General features: G+C 39.2%; 2 protein-coding genes across 3 annotated transcripts in view; one reads left to right on the top strand and one right to left on the bottom strand.

Moving 5' to 3' along the window:
• DHRS3 (dehydrogenase/reductase 3) overlaps positions 1–17190 on the top strand; it is an 87533-nt gene that overhangs the window by 17229 nt on the left and 53114 nt on the right. The gene's annotated exons all lie outside the window — the stretch shown is intronic.
• Positions 3290–11063, bottom strand: LOC104332974 (arylacetamide deacetylase-like 4). The gene is made up of 4 exons (XM_009938439.2): positions 10911–11063; positions 6360–6576; positions 5505–5568; positions 3290–4067 (listed from the first exon to the last, which is right to left on the bottom strand). The coding sequence occupies exons 1-4, from the start codon at positions 11061–11063 to the stop codon at positions 3290–3292; spliced, it is 1212 nt and encodes a 403-aa protein (XP_009936741.1).

Here is a 17190-nt window from a genome sequence, read left to right as displayed (position 1 = left end):
TACCTGAGGTCAGCGCTCATTTTATCCTAAGCTTATGAACGTTTATCCGTAGAGCTTTTTCTGCAACACAGCAGGGTCATCCTATGGATGATTTCAGTTATTGGTTCTGCGAATAGTTTCCGTGTGGTGTGATATTATAGCATAGCCTGCGGTTTATTTATTGAGTGTTTGTTTTGCCGTATATTCTCAGCAAAGCAGCAGAACCACACAGTTCTTACTAAGTGCTTATTTCTGCTATGTGTGCCATCAATCAAAATATTGAATATTGTATTTTAGCATTCTTGACAATTTCTTACATTTGAACCCTCAGAGGAGGATAATTCTGTGCTTTCAATAGAACCTGTAATCAAGAGACATAAGAGACAGGTTTGGTTTCAGTCCAAACACTGATAAAGGCAAAAGTGTCAGGGGTGGTTGGTGCTAATGAGTTATGCAAATGTCAAGTTACTGTTTTTCTTGTCATGTCTTTCCATAAAATATTGCAAAACATTTCACTTCTGATTGTAGGCTGTGTTTGCTAACACAGCCTACAGTTAGCCTGTAGTTAGTTGACTATTGCGAACCTACCATGTGTAATGCAGGAGGTACTATGAGGATTCACTAAAGCATGGTAAAATAGCCAGATACAATGACTGAGGTACCAATTCTGTCAAGTGTGGCCAGACAATAACTAACTTGATGGCATAAAGCTAAGAAAATGGGAAAAAACAATGTATTCCAATTAATGAAACACTCTGGTAAATATGATTTGCCTGACTTTTGGGTTTTGGGTTGGTTTTTTTTTAATTTACTCCAGGTGATTTAGTGGGATGACTGGACTCTGTAGTGCAATTTAACTAACTTCAGTTTTACCAAGTAGAGCATGTAAGAAACTTACTGTCCTCCAGTTCACTATTTTTTCCTTGTATTTATGTAAACAAATGACTGAAGGCATCTCAGACCTCTTCATACATGTAAGCCTTGGTCTTCTGATCTGCGAGGTGGATTTAGTATGCCCTTTACAGTGACAATAAGAAGCTTCAAGAAGTTACAGCTTAGTAGGTGCTCTATGATACTGTTTTTTAAAGATGCTGTATATTTTCTTGATCTGTCTGCTTCTTCATTTACCCCGCCTCCTCACTACCTTTCAGTGTCCTCCCTGTTTGTTATCTCCATCTCCCCACCCAAATTAGTAGCTACTCCCTGTGCATTTTGCTCTTACTCATGACTGAAAGCCATCTTTCATTCAGCCTGCTGTAAAACTTTGTTTTAACCTTTCTTCCTCTAACTTATTCTTTGAAGTCTGTGCTGTCCAAATGACTCCTGGGTTAAACATCTGATAACAAATTCTGCAGTAAAAAGCTGTACTATATTAAAAAAAAAATCAAATAAAAATTATGACAAATATTATGAATTAGCATTCAGTGATGGAAATTCAGATCTTGTGCCATACAATTCAGAGCAGGTACATTTTTGAAATGGTGAGTCGACAGAAGGTTTTTGTTACGTAGCGTTTTGAAATGTGGACGAGTTCTTGGATAGATGTGTCCCAGTAGCTGTGCAGTTCCGTCCCTCGGAATGGATGAACTCTGCTTCACACGAATGGAGTCCAGATAAGCTGCTTTGGAACATCTCATCACAGATCACCACACCAAAATGTGTTCTTAAGTCATGAGTAGCTTGCGTGTAAATATAAAACCTGCAACTGGCCTTCACTTGCTGTGGCCAGATTTGTTTGAGATGCGTTACTCTAAGTGTGTAGGTTAGTGGTTTCTTCACTATCGTGAGAGAGTCAGCGAACACAGTGAATCATTGACGTAATGGGCAGTCAGAGAAAGAAAACTGGCAGGAATAAAAGCAGCCATAGTTTGCAGGATTGTGCCTATTTATTTCAGGAGCAGTACAGAGAATGTGCATCATAGGGGGAGAATTAACGTTAAATGCTTTTAAATAAGTAATATTATTTATAAATAAAAGAGCTAATAAATTTGGCATGTTTTCTAATTGCCGGCTTACTTTTCAAAATACTTGCTGTGGTACATGAAGTTTTAACTAGAGCAGTGCAAAAAGATAATGTAAAGAAAGCAAAGCAGAAGATAATTGCAGTTGTAGACTTGTGTAATAAATCATTGTAACTTGATTAGTTTAGAACAGGTAATCTAACTTTTAAATTGTTATGTCTTAAAATGTGCTCTGTTATTAAACATACAGCTTTAGTATGTGAAGGTGTTACAGCAGGTTCAGTAAAAATATTTAAGTCTAGAACACAGATTGACCTTTTGTAATGCCTTTTGGGTACTCATGTTCTGTGCCCAGAGCACAAATGTTTGCCAGGTAATTCTGCTGTCATTGAAAAGTCAATTGTGTGTTGACATCTGGTGATCAGAACGATGCACAGCAATTTGGTTTTCCTTTCTTAATTTCTGTTAACATCTTCCTTTAACACACTGCTGTTCTAGTAGAGTCAAGACCTCCCAGCTGTACTGAACGTTCCAGCATTTCACTAGTTTTCAGGTCCTGACAATGTTCTGATCTGTTCCCGAATCCTTTTATTAGTGATATGCTGCCACTTTACATTGTTCTTCTATGAGAAAGTGCTTCCAGCTTCAGACAGTGCAGGCCTATAGTTAATACAAGCTCTTTGCAAAGTAACTGATGTTATTGTGTATTCCAATATATCTTTATCTATATATAAAATGTATATGCATTATGTTTTTTAATAGATGTTGTATTCCTTAACCAATACTTTCTATAACATCTGTAGTTTCGGCCTAACCCTTTTCCTGAGCTCCTCGCCTTTCCTTCCACTTCCTTCTTTTATATCTATTCTCAAGTATTTTCTGCTATATTCAATTCTCTTTAAGCTTGCCTCAAATTCAGCTTTCATTAGATGTAGGCTTTGATAAATCATTGATCGTGCTCGTTATGCACTCAGTCTGTAGATTCATGCCCTGTTACCTGCCTCAAGTTGTCCTCAAATCGAGGTTTGTGTATTGATATTACCAGAACTTTATTGAGCCGAACTGCATTGCAAAACAGTTGCCATGGGGACCAGATCTTTTACGGGATACAGGAGAAAACTCTGAAAAGGTGGTAGGGAAAGGAAAGGTAAATTCACCTGATTTTGGGTATCATAAGAGAAAATAAAGCAAAAGCCATCACCAAGTCAATTTATTGGGTAAAAAGAATATAGATGCAATGCAGAAAATTAAGAAAGTGATTTAAGAAAAGGAAAAATCAGGTTATTTTTTTAAAATCTTTGCAAGTAGTGAGAGACAGGAGTCAGGAAAGGAAAGCAAGAAATGGAATTTTACATCAATCTTAGAAAATCTACTATCTTTTCCAGGCCTTTATTTCCAGATTGGAATGCCACCACCCTGCTATAAGTAGCTAAGAATATTGTTCCATGGAATCCCTGTTGCAGATGGCACCAGGTCACTTTTATACCATGATCCTCTAATCGTTTCTTGTACAGCACTCCGTCATCTCTAAGCACATCATATTCACAGGTCAAAATGAAAGCCTCGGGAAGTTGAGCAATAACACTGTCTTCAGCTATCAGTGGTGCAAAAACAGTGTCAATCAGAGCCTTGATCCGTGTATAGACTTCTTCTGAGAAGGGATGTTTTGTACTTGGTTTGTAGCCTCTTGTTTTAAACTCAGGAGGGATGAGGTCAGAATGTATCCATTTCTGATACTTCAGTTGCAAATCTTCTGGAAGATGAGATCCTTTAAGTATTTCTGGCATGAGAGACAAGTCTTCATTAAGATACTTCAAACCAAAAGTAAGGGTTCGTTCCCTTAACAAAACGGGGACTCCATCATTCTGCTGATAAGAAGGCAAATTGAAGTCCACACCCTGGAGAAATGGATATATTAGGATTTGTGCTCTCAGCTTTGGGAGATCTCTTCTGTTGACCAGTGCTTGGGCAACAGCAGCACTGAGTGTACCTCCACTACTATCTCCACAGACGATAATGCGAGAAGGGTCTACTCCATAATCTTGTGCAGTCCTCAGAAAGTGTATGGTGGCAGTGAGACAATCCTCAAACTGGCTTGGATATGGGTGCTCAGGAGCTAAGCGGTACCTAAAGAGGAGTGAAAGTGTTTTAACATAGTCCTGTCTGGTGAATGATCCTGTTGTCATCTTTTCATTCATATATTTGTTTCTGAAGATAGGAAAGTATTCTGGAATTATAATTACAGCACTAGAATTGATTATAATTATTACTTTTGATGTATTATTTCATAGTATCATAGAATAGTTTGGGTTAAAGAGACCTTTAGAGGCCATCTAGCCCAAACCCCCTGCAGTGAGCAGGGACATCTTCAACTGAATCAGGTTGCTCAGAGCCCCGTCCAACCTGTCCTTGAATGTTTCAAGGGACGAGGCATCTCCCACCACTCTGGGCAGCCTGTGTCAGGGCTTCACTACTCTCATTGTAAAAAATTTCTTCCTTATGTCCAGTCTGAATCTCCCCTCTTTTAGTTTAAAACCATTACCCCTTGTCCTGTCACAACAGACCACACTAAAAAGTTTGTCCCCATATTTGCTACTATTGTTAGTGTTTGGGGGAGTCAGGACAATATTCTATCTTTGCAAAATACTTCTTTACCTATCTTTTAGGTGGCTGAAGGCAAATGCTGAGCTATTGTAGAATTAGGTGGCAAAGCAAGTATGTATGATTCTGTTGCTAACAGTTCTAGTTAGAAATTGAAGTGAACATTTCCCAGTGGATTGTTAGAGAATATGAGTGTAGAATATTGATAATGAAAATACAAAAGGTCTTCAGTGGTCTTCTGTAAGCTGAATTCTGTATAAAAGAATAGATAAGAGTTAATGGTCCTTCAAGTATTTTAGGATGTAAATAGTAATTAATGCAATTTTAATCAATTTCCAAGACATCAGCTCTTTTGGCGACATGGTTTAGTGGTGGAATTGACAGTGTTAGCTTAACAGTTGTACTTGATGATATTGAAGGTCTCCTCCAACCTAAATGATTCTATGATTCTATGATACTTTTCCTGAAATTTTAGAAATCACCGCTTTTAAAAATGCATTACAGCTCATCAGAAAAATATTTTGAATGTTCATCTCAGGTTGATTGCAAGTTAAATGTGGATATCCCCCCCCTCAGTTATTCAGTGCTACTCAAATGAGTATTTAGTAGTCTGGGCAACTGTGCTTTTAACATAAACAGTTACACTTCAAACACAATGTTGGCTTTCAACTTAAGGTGGTTTGAATATAGCTTTAGGAAACAAGAACATCCTCACCTCTTAGTGGTGGCTACAAGCTATAAAATTATTATAATGGATTTTATTCGGAAATAAGCAAGTAGGGATCAGTTGACTAATTATTTCTGAGTGATTAGTGCTGGTGAAACACATGTGATGGTTAAATGTAAGTATTGTATGCACTTCACAAGGATCTTGGCTTGTGGTGACTATGCGTGAAAGACTTACGAACCTAGAAGGAGGCACAAATGTCTGTCATGTTTTGTGTCTGGACTGACTGCACTTACCCAACAGACACAACCACTGAATTGCTGTTTCTAGCCAAATAGCGGCATGTTCTTTCATAGGCCCCTGTAAAACAAAATATTGCAATGGAATTGTGACTTGCTTTAAAAATAAGTTGAATGAAAATATTGAGATTCTTATCTCTATTCTGTGATTAATGCTACACTAATTCTCTTATTGTGGCGTGGTCTAATCTGGACATTGGACAATTTTATAAAGTCTATGGGAATCTTCTTGCCAGTAAGAAACCTGGAATTTACACCAATGCATTGTTTCAGTCTCCTCTTTGAAACCTTAATTAATAGAAAGCACCACTGCTGTCACTTCTAAAGTAGTATGCAAGGTGAGAAGTTATTTAAAAAAAGAAACACACAAAAAAATCCTGCTAAATGTAGCACAAGATTTTTCTTGTGCACGAGCTGCCATCTAATCTCTTAGGCTTTTCCATTTCAAATGCCAAAACATATTTTTTCTTCATTTTGCCACTATAAATACACACAGCAGTATACACACATACACACAAGTTTGCACACACATGTGAACACAAATTGGGTTCTTTAAAATAAGAAATAAAATTTGAATGAGATTTTCAACTTTTCTTGTAAGCGTGAGTGAGAAGGAAGAAAACAGGTATTATAAATGATCCGAGAATAAAAGTTCTAGATACATGACCTATATAAAGACAATTGAACATGATGCCTACTGCATGTAAATAAGACTGTTGTGCTGTCCTGAAGTTGATTTTGTTATTTCTAATGTTTAACCTACTAACTCTTCTTGTCATTTAAGAAATACCATGTCAGACCAGAAACAACACAGTATTTGTAGTTACAGCTCATATTATATATATTTCTTACGAATGCTTCCAAACAGTCCAACTCCTCCATGAAAATAAAGGATTCCTCTTCTTTGGCCGTTGGTTGGTGTTTTTGGCTGGTAAAGTCTTACTTCAACCTTTTCAAACCTCAAGTCCTTGATAAAAAGATGTTTCTCTTTTAATGGTGGTATTCCATCCATGATAATCCTGAGGAGAGAGACCTCTGGGGTGATACCTACTTTGTCCAAAAGTTGTGCCTGTTCATAAAGGGAAAGAAATCAAAAATTAGTGCAAGTTTCCATCTTACCTGGAGACTGATCATGAAAAATTTAAAATTCCGTGGTCAATTTGAACTTTTTCTCCTGAGGGTTCTTACTCAGTGGCCAGTTATGATGATGATTTGGATACATCTTCATTGTAATACCTACCAAAATCTGAAATTCAAAAAGCAGTAGATTTGACAGGAATGGATGAACTTCTCTTCTCTAGCTGCCTTGTGTCCATGCTTGGAGCCTGTGGGAAAGCCTGCCTGGGAGTTGCTTTCACAGAAGCGCAGTAACTTGGCTCGCTAATACCATCTGACGTCTCTGGCAAAAAATGTTAGCAGTGCTGTGTAGCAGAACATAGGGTTAGCTTTGGTGGTAGTTTCTAGATTATATTAGAAATGTTAGATGAGAGCATGGTATTTTTCAAATTATGTCTTCTTCAGTGATGAAAGCCTGGCTTAGTTTTTATCAGTAGGAAAAAAATCAAACTATTAATAGTAAACAAAAGAAGGTGTCAAATACTTCAACTTGTCAGGTGTTTTAAGTAGCCTTGTGCCTGAACAAAATAAGGAGAGAGTAGTTACAGCATTTTAGACTTTAGCTTTGAATGAAGAAATGTGACTAATACTTTCATTTTCTGAAGTCACACTACTTTTTAACTTGCAGAAAAAAAATTGTAGCATCTACCACAGCTGGCCTCTTGAACAAGAATAGCTCTGAACCTTAGCCTGTCTTCTCACAGCTCAGTGATTCTTACTTAAACACTCAGGCTGAAGATTCTTGTGTTGCTCTGAGCTAGTCTACTTCATTGCATCTGGATGGCTTTAAGCTGTTTCAGTTGTCTGCGCTAGTCTATTCATGGTCAAGATGAAAAATATGCAGCAGTATCACTGCATTTCCACTATATTGGATTAAATTTTGTACTTCTTCAGTGGTACGCTTCTCTAAAGAGTAATTTAATTTGTTCTGTTGCCATTATTAATGCAGTATTTACTTCAAAAAGAATTGTATATCCAAAGGTTTATGCTGCATGTATCTTAAAACCCACAGTAAGGCTTGTGGCTTTCACCTCACATTTCGCAGACCTCCTGTAGCTCAATAATGTGGTCCTGTTAAATTTGATGTAGGTATCCCATTCTAGGCCATTTGAGGAGCTGATCCCATATGCAGAAATGATCATCTTTTGGCCACGTTTTAGTCTCATACTGTTTCCTTCTACAGAATTCCTGTGTGATGTCTGTGGAAGAATAATTTCTTTAATCTTCCAGTTCCCTCTGGTATTTTCTTTCCTCACACTGATACTTTTGTAACAGTAAATGTTAAACTTGTAATTAGCAATTTTTTTGTTTATAATATAGATATTATCTTTATCTTGGAAATACCAAAAAAAATTGGAGTCCTTATCAACCGCTGTGTTTAGTGTTGGCAGTCTGGCATCTCATTTTTGTTAAACCTGTAACAGTTTCACAGGTCAACTTTCATAGAGATTGGCATTTATTTATATTGCTCTTAGTCACTTCACTGTTAGCTGTGAATATCTTCTATAGGTTACCTGCAACAGCTTACAGTTACGGCAGTCATCCATAATTAGTATCATCATCATCCTCATAGTTATTTCTATATGCAAATACAATGAATTTTTAATCTTGTGGTGTTGTTCTAAATTGTATTGTCTTAAATTGTACAGTTCCTGTGAATAGAAGTTGTACAAGAACCAGCAGAATTTGCATTTTTGCTTTGTTTTCTGATTCAAGTCCGTTTTAGTAGTATATATGTTTCCTCGAAGTGAGGTATTGGTTTTCGGCTGCAGTTTCTGGAAAAACTGGTTGCTTGCATGGCACCTACAAGACTGGGTTATGGATACCTAAAGGTACACTTAGAGTGTAGCTAGACTATGTATCACTGATTTCTTTATTACCAGAAATCCCACTTTCACGATCTTCATGTTCGTAAAGCGTGCTGTTTTGCAGATGATTAAGCAAGTCAGTCAAACATGACCTGCATTTTGACATTTGTAAATAAGTTTGACTGCTTAGTAGTATAATTTGTAAACCAGTAGTTGGACAGTTTGGTTCTATATTGATTAAGGATCTTCTAACACTATAGTTGACATGACAGCATGAAAATAAAAACATAATTACAAGTAGTGTAAGACAGTCAAAGTGTGGGACTAGAGAACAGCGACCGCATTTGGAGCGTTGTCCAGCTGAGCCTCTGCAGTCACACTAAGTGCCACAGTGTCTGGCATTCACCATGAACTACTGACAAACTGATCCCACTGGCAACAACTGACATGCAGATATCCATGCACCAGGAGAAAAGCTGTGCAAGAGCGGAGTTAGCTTAGAAGTAGAAGTTCAGATACATATTCAGGCAAAAGACTAGGGCCTGCAGCAACATGTGTAGTAGTGTCTGTGGGAGGGATTTGACAGAGCTGTGCTCTCCGTGGTGTTAGAGTCCTTTGTCCTCTTTACACAGGTACAAAGGCCTACTGTGTACACCCCAGAACTCATCTGAATTGCGCTTTGTGCTAGCCCTTCTACCTAAGCCATTACTAGAATAAATGGGGTACAAGAAGCTTACAGAACTATTAACACAGTAGCTGGCATAATTTAATCAGTCCCTCTGTTTCCCAGACAAGATAAGTCAAAAGTCCCCTGGCTATTATTTAGCTTTACTGATATGTCAGTTTTTCTTCTTATAGACTGAATATTAGCTAAAAAAATAAAGCATGAGTTAATAGATTTTTCCATGAAGAAATTTAACACTAAGATGTAGCTGGTTTTACTACAGTATATCCTCACAGGTGAATGCAGACATTGCTTCATAAAGTCTCTTAGATTGGGCACAGCTACTTCAAACTGGTTTGTCTCCAGTGACTTGCCGTGCGTCTTTTGTCTCAGCTGAAGACTGGATATTCTAGTAAGCTTTAATTTGCCCTGCAGTTTTGACATCATGGGTTGTCATCACTTGAAAGGATTTGGCTACTTTGGCATAAGTAAGTGGCCTAACAGCAATACCAATAGTTGCTACATGACTCAGACTTTACTTGCATTTAAACTTTTGTATAACCATACATTAATATTCTTATCTTTCTGCTCCTGTGAGGTCATCTGGTACAGTGCTTTTGCTTGGCCTCTATCTGGTGAGCAGAAAGGATAGAAAGTGGTAAGATCAGAAGTTAAAAACTACATTAATCTTCAGTAAGGTTCTAAATTCTGCAGTTTAGCCTTTTACATATGAATTAAACAAAGATAAAACTTTGTCTGATGGATAAAGAGTATATAAAGAGTCTTCTGACAATGTGAAGTCCACGCATTGCATAGTAGATGTAAGAAAATTTAATTTGACTTCTATTACTACCCTATTGTATTGCGTGGCTTTACTGTCATAGCAGTGTTCAGACCGGGGTGTGGCCCCCTCAACAGGCATGATGAGTCACGTTCTTAGGAGCTTACTGGATGACTTTAAACAAAACTTAATAAGCAGTGTGGCAGGGAAAGGGAGGAAGAAATAGTGACATTGGAACATGGAATTGAAGTGAAATGCAGTGCATGAGCCAAAGAAACTGATTTTTTTTTTTCATAATTTAAAAAGCTAAAAGAAAAACATCTTGATTTAGGTATCACAGGAGAAGTGGTTTTAAAGTGACAGAGGCAACAATTATTTCAGGAAAGGATAATTGACAAAACAGCAAGGCAAGTGGAAGTCACATTTTAGTTTTGACGAGAAATAAGGATGAAAACAAGGGAGAACCAAAAATGTGCCAAAAACAATGACACAGAAAGACAGCTTTAATGTTATGTGTACTATCTCAGAAAAGAAAGTCATACAGGCATATTGAAAGGCAAAAGATTGTGAATGTTTCGGCTGGCTTTCAGATGGCTCAGCAGCAGAGTGATGCAGTTGTAGAAGAGAGCTGAGATCATGGACACCGTTTAGTTGCTTATTCTCTAGATAAGCACCGTGCTATACAGAGCAGAAGTTCCGCATATGCAGCGCAGTAAGTTTCTTAAGCCTTCCAGCACTGCATTGAGGCAACAGTATAAAAAGGTAGAACATAGGCCATCAGAAAAAACTGGGCATTACACAGTCTGCAGAATTTTATTTTTCCATATTGTTACCTTTGGTGCTGTATAGCAAGCAGTAGAGTCTATTATACCCAGCTGAGCTGAAGGTGTCTGCACTGGTGCTCACATCACCAAGTTAATCCAGCTGCATATTTGCAATGTATTTAAACGTGGATTCTAATAAACCTTCACCAATCCATTACCCCGTATCAGAAATTAAATTAAAAACTCCAGCTTTAGTCAAGTTTTACTTACCAGACCAAGCACAAAGTTAAAGAGGTGATGAAATATGTGAATCTTCAGGCGCTGTCTAAATCCAGGAGGAATTTTTGCCTTGGGATGTTCGTAGTAGAATGAAATTGCCACAATGACAGTCAAAACAGCAAGAAAAATTGCTAGGAGTTCCATCTCACTGTACTGTTAGAAGCCAAATGGAAGAACCGGCTGTGGCTTCCTTCCCCGTCTGACTTTTGAAGTGTTTCTGAAGGTAAAGACACAGGATTAACAATTCTCTTCATATCCCATCACCTGGCTCTTAAAAATGCTAAGAGGAAGATGAGGGCATGTGGCAATCAAACCATAGAATAGAACAGAAATTAACAAGCCTCGTGAGAGAGGCTTGCGTAAGCAGTGCTTGTATTTGCAGCTAACATGTTTTGAGTCTGCACCCATGACCACAGAACCAGTGCTTGATATATCATTTGTAGCATCAGTGTTATGAGAAGACAAAAACTTATGTCTCTCCCTATTTCTTGAATACAGTCAAGTATGTCTCATTTCTGAGTTCCTGTGAGTTCCTACAGATTTCTTAGTACTCAAATTCAGGACTGCTTGGTTTCTTGATTTATTGTGCCTCTGCGCGTTACTTCTTCAGACTGCTAGTGAAATCAAGGTTTCAGTGTTGCAACCACATTTCATCACCTTTGATGACTGATTTTGTACACTGCTATGCCTTTGCATCTTGGAGTCAAATAGACTTCAGTTGAATTGGTTGAGGCTTACAGTACTTTGGTCTCTGTCTTCTCATTAATATATTACTTGCAGGTGTCATTCCAGATAGAAATATGATTCCAGCTGATGAAAACAAGACTTGAACTTCATTGTTTTGGTGCTAGTAGCAATGACTAGACATCAGCAGCCCACTCTTTTCTCTGTACTCTCTAGTGAGCTTTAGGATCTGTGCCTTCCTCTGGAGCTAGCATATTTTTCAGTGCACAAATCATTAGTGATAAGATTTAACCTGAAACAAAAACTCTGTAAGGCAAAGCTTTTTCAGTTCATATGGTGTCACCTCTGGGAACAGTGACTTTTTTCCAGTCTCCTCAAACCATGAAGGCAACAGATTCTCGCTCTGAAAAATACCAGTATGGGTGAAATGAGTGCTTAAAATTTTTCCAGAAAAAAAAAAAGTGCAAGGGATAAGCTGACCTTGAGATGTACATTAAAATGAAACTTAAATGCAGAGAACCCCAGAGCTTTAGAAAGCACAGTCCATGGCCTGCACAGGAAAGAAGACCTCAGACTTGATTCCTGACTCTAGAAACTGTGTGTTGATTGTTTAGAATAAACAGGAAGGAACTTCATTTTAGAGTCTGGTGATGGGCTTTCTGAGAAGAAGCTAATTCTGTGTTCTGCTCTCGCTGCCCAACCTGTTTCTTGATTTTATCCAATGACCCCTTGACGACTTTAATTTCCCATTGTCCCCATTCCCTCTCCCTCCCTTGCCAGAAGGTTGTGTACGTGCTAGGTATAAAATCAGGTTCCTTTCTGTTTATTCTTCCTTGTGCCACTTGATACAGTCACCCAGCTCGTTAAGCGATGTTGGTGAAAGGCACGTTGCCTGATGATTGGGACACTCTCTTGGGAAATGGAAGTGATGAGTTCAAACCTGTCAGGACCCGGGTATGTATAGGGTTCAGCCATCTTTTTAGCTCAGACAAGATCATTCAGAAATAGTGTAACACAAAACATGGTTGCAGCTCCCTGTAGTGTTAAATAGTGAAAGTGGTTAATCAGCTTTGTGCTAAACTGTGCTGTCACAATGAAGTTAGGTGTAGTCTAAGTATGCTTATCAGATTTGGCCCCTTTGGGGACCTAGAACATGTTCTGACACTTGTGATGGATCATTTGTACTAAGGTACTTACCACCTATTGTTCATCTGTTCTCTAAATCTGTTTGGTACCAGTCCTTATGGGTAGCCAGTTTACCAACAGCTGGTTAGTCTTGGACTCTTTTGGGCATGCTAACTAGATGCAGACATCATGACACCTCCACCAACCCCAGAGGCTCCACACAAAGACTGGATGTGCTGGAATCTGGTGTCAGCTGTAAAATAAACAAACTGTTTGGTTCCTGAAGTAATAAACTGTGTTTTGCTTTGAGCATTGCAGGTACATAGAGTAATATTTAATGTTTTATAAGTGTACACAAAGCAATTTACAAGCTTGCTTGAGGCCCAGGGTGGAGAACCATTCCCTAAATAATCTTTCAAATGTATTCTCTTTCCAGCTTCTGATTTTTTAACCTTATCTCTTGCTCTTGTGGAACAGATCAGAGGAATTGATCCCTGAGGCCAGAATCCCGTTTTCTCCCACCCCAGGAACTCCTTTTCATACTCATTTCCAGTGAAGAGCTCAATGTCAGTGCCTGAACTCTGGTCAATAGTGGGCTGTCATCCATAAGCTTTTTGTTCATTGTGTAGCTGCACATGCTAGGGGAGACAGAGACTGAGCCAGTCCCAAGAACTCTCTGCTTGTCTCTGGATCATGGTGCTGGTTGGGTGGCAGCTGGGCGCTCACCTGCTTCGGCTGGGACACACCGGGTATGTGCGGGTGCCTGTGCTGGGGTGCTGGGGAGGAGGAGAGGTGGCTGCTGGGCCCAGGCAGCTCTTTGGCGTTCTGCGGAACCTTGGAGCCATCTGGTGCTCGAAATCAGGATGTGAAAGCGGAACGGACTTCCTCAGGTCTTCGCCAGCATACTCCAACTGCCATTAGCTCTGAGCTTGCATGTGAAGCACTGACAAAATCTGTTAATGGTGTATTTTGCACGGTAAATTGTGTGTGGCACACTTTTATCTCTGATTATTTCTCTGTATGCATAATTCCTTGTGGAAAGACTTTGGTGTGCATAATTCTGTAGGTGCACTGCAAGTTTGTGCTTGACTGTGTGTTAAGTACTTGAATATAGCTCGTTGAACATGCAGCCAGTGAGATGAACATGCTGTCAGGAAGTGTCTGCATAAAGAAGCTAGTAAAAATTATTTTATATCTTTCTGTAGAAAAAGGAAAAATCTTTAAATTAGTGATAATTTTGAAATCTAATTCCACACTTTGGAAACTATAAAATATCTTCAAATGAGCGAACATTTATCTTAGCAATGCAAGACACATAGCAGAGCTAGAATTAATTAAAATAAATCAGAGGACAGGAAGTTCCATGGAGACAGTTAGATCCTGTGACTTTCTAAATTTTAGAAAATATGAGAGTCACTTGCTAAAAAAAGAATACATTGTTTCAGCACTTACTGTTCTCCACTTACCCATCTGCACTACCATGGTTATAACCCTCAATACAGATTAAAATGCATGTGTTCAAGAGAGCTATTAATTCTGCTGACATATTATAAAGATAAATCTATTAATATTTGTTGTAAATTAAGACCTACAGATAAAGGACCATGGAATCATCTCAGGAGTAGATCAGTGTGGAGTTTGGAGGTTGGCCCATAAATGAGGCATAGGTCCAGAGACTGAAGAATCAAAAGAAAACAAGGAGTGCTGATCCTCCTAGAATCTAGCTAAGGCACGTGGAGGACCGGGAGGTGATTCGAGACAGCCAGCATGGCTTCACCAAGGGCAAGTCCTGCTTGCCCAACCTCATGGCTTTCTGTGATGAAGTGACTGCATCCGTGGACAAGGGAAAAGCAACAAAAGTCATCTGTCAGGACTTCTGTAAAGCCATCAACATGGTCCCCCACAACACCCTTCTATCTAAATTGGAGAGACACAGATTTGATGCATGGACGGTTTGGTGGATGAGGAATTGGTTGGATGGTCGTGTCCAGAGGATGTCAATGGCTCAGTGTCCAAATGGAGACTGGTGACGAGTGGTGTCCCTCAGAGGTCCATAGTGGGACCAGTGCTGTTTAATATTTTCATCAATGACACAGCGAGATCGAGTGCACCCTCAGCAAGTTTGGAGATGACACCACGCTGAGTGGTGCAGCTGGCACACCAGAAGGATGGGATGCTATCCAGAGGGACCTGGACAAGCTGGAGAGGTGAGCCTCTGTGAACCTCATGAGGGTTGAACAAGGCCAAGTGCAAGGTCCTGCATCTGGGTCAGGGCAACCCCTGGTATCAATACAGGCTGGGGGATGAAGGGATTTAGAACAGCCCTGAGGAGAAGGACTTGGGGGTGCTGGTGGATGAGAAGTTGGACATGAGCCAATAATGTGTGCTCGCAGTCCAGAAGGGGGCCTATAGGAAAGATGGGGACTGGCTTTTTAGCAGGGCCAGTTGTGATAGGACAAGGGGTAATGGTTTTAAACTAAAAGAGGGGAGATTCAGACTGGACATAAGGAAGAAATTTTTACAATGAGAGTAGTGAAGCCGTAGCACAGGTTGCCCAGAGTGGTGGGAGATGGGCCATCTGTGGAAACGTTCAAGGACAGGTTGGACGGGGCTCTGAGCAACCTGATTCAGTTGAAGATGTCCCTGCTCACTGCAGGGGAGTTGGGCTAGATGGCCTCTAAAGGTCCCTTCCAACCTAAAGCATTCTCTGATTGTATGATTCCATGCTTCTGTGAACTGACAAGGAGTATAATACATGCTGCACAGAATGAGATGTGTGTAAAATAGTATGTGATCATATGTGATCATCTCATAACTTAAAACATACAAAGCGGAATTGTATGGACATTCTGGCACTTCCAACTGTCTCTGTACCTGCAAAGAATCATTGAAAGAAAGGCCTGGTATAGAAGATGGACAGAAGAGTGATACATGAATAAAGATGATCGTCAATAAAGGTAAGCCTGATGACTTTCACAGGTTTGACTCAAGTTCATGAAGACATATCCAAACTAACATTAAGCCAGCTTGCTCAAGTACAGATAACAGTACAGCCGTGGCCGAACAGACATGGATTAACTACTCAAACATTATCCAGCTTTTTGCGTAGCTTTTACAGCAGATACCGACTCTGCTGGTCTAGCTTCTGCTACACCAGCGTGTAAGCTGGTAAGCCAACCTTCATCTGGAGATCAGAAACCAAAATGAATTGTTCATTTCACATCAGGTTGCATAACCAAAGCAAATCCTGTAATCCTCGAACAATGGAACATTTGGAACTTTATCATGTTGTTTACTCATGGAAAAACTTCTTTGTTTGAAGAGTAAATTGCCAATCCCTACAATAGGAAAAATGAAACATATAAAATACCTGTTGTGTCAACAGAGCATGAAGAAACATAATTCCACTTTGCTGAGAGGGTCTGGAGAACAAGAATTCACGAACAACAGCTTGTTGCTCCAGAGATTTGTAACTGCTGACTTCTCACCACATTTAATTAATATGGTGACAACACAAAGAGTTTAACCCACGATTTTCTTCCCACTCACAGTTTGGCTGGCAGAGAAAGAAGGTATGTACTAATCTCTTCCCACACTTGAGTGTGTATAGATATTACAAGGGCAAGGTGGTTGCATAACAATCATGAAATATTTCACAATTCCTAAGATATTACGTGGGCAGCTATTTTGACATGCAATGGCAATTACCTTGACATCTGTGTTCAGCAAAGGTGGCTCTGTCCTAATAAGCAATGTAACAATTGAGCTGAGGGGGTTTTTTGCTTTGTGTTTTGGATATTTGTAGAAATTACTTTGGCAGCTTCAATGCTGTTTATATAGTTTCTCCCCACATTCTGGGTAAACGAATTGATCATTTGTCAGATTATAAAAATGCAAAACCCACTAAGTTCCTGTCTTCCCTGAACATAGCCAAATGCTTCTCAGAAAGGAACCTTATAGAATATAGTTTAGAGGACATTCAGTTATGTGTGTGTGGTTCTCCCTCACTGCATCTGCATTGCCAGTATCGGATACTTACAGGTAGCCATCTTGTACAGCTCACATTTCTGTACCTGCCTTCTGCATCAGCCATTTCTCTTTAAAATCAAGATTTGTAAGTACATCAAATTCCCTCCTTCAGATTTTACAAGCAAGTCCAAAGCTACTGTTCGCCTATACACATAGTCTGATGATGATTACTGCTTGTCTCAGAAGTACTGAAAGTATCTTCAGTCTCCAGAGGTGTTGGGGGGGTATTTTATCTGTGCTGTTATGCTGATTTTGTGTGTATTATGTGGATATGCATATGCACATAGCTGATTACTCACATATTGCATGCTTTAAAATGTTTTTTGCTATGGTGATTTTTTATTCTTTGATGTAAGAAGAGAACAAAAATTCTTACAACATAAGAGAACAAGAAAACAAGCATATCAATTAATGGATTTTAAAAACAAGATGA

The sequence above is a fragment of the Opisthocomus hoazin genome, chromosome 16 (genome assembly GCF_030867145.1).
Source record: "Opisthocomus hoazin isolate bOpiHoa1 chromosome 16, bOpiHoa1.hap1, whole genome shotgun sequence".
NCBI classification, from domain to species: Eukaryota; Metazoa; Chordata; class Aves; order Opisthocomiformes; family Opisthocomidae; genus Opisthocomus; species Opisthocomus hoazin.
This window is presented reverse-complemented; position numbering and strand designations above follow the sequence as displayed.

Bases quoted from the DNA above. Each gene is read 5' to 3' on its own strand.
- LOC104332974 (XM_009938439.2), bottom strand. From the start codon at position 11,063: ATGGAACTCCTAGCAATTTTTCTTGCTGTTTTGACTGTCATTGTGGCA. The intron at 6,577-10,910 runs GTAAGTAAAACT...CTTTATGAACAG, and splicing joins TTAACTTTGTGCTTGGTCTG to GCACAACTTTTGGACAAAGT. The intron at 4,068-5,504 runs GTAAGTGCAGTC...ACTCCTCTTTAG, and splicing joins TCAGTGGTTGTGTCTGTTGG to GTACCGCTTAGCTCCTGAGC.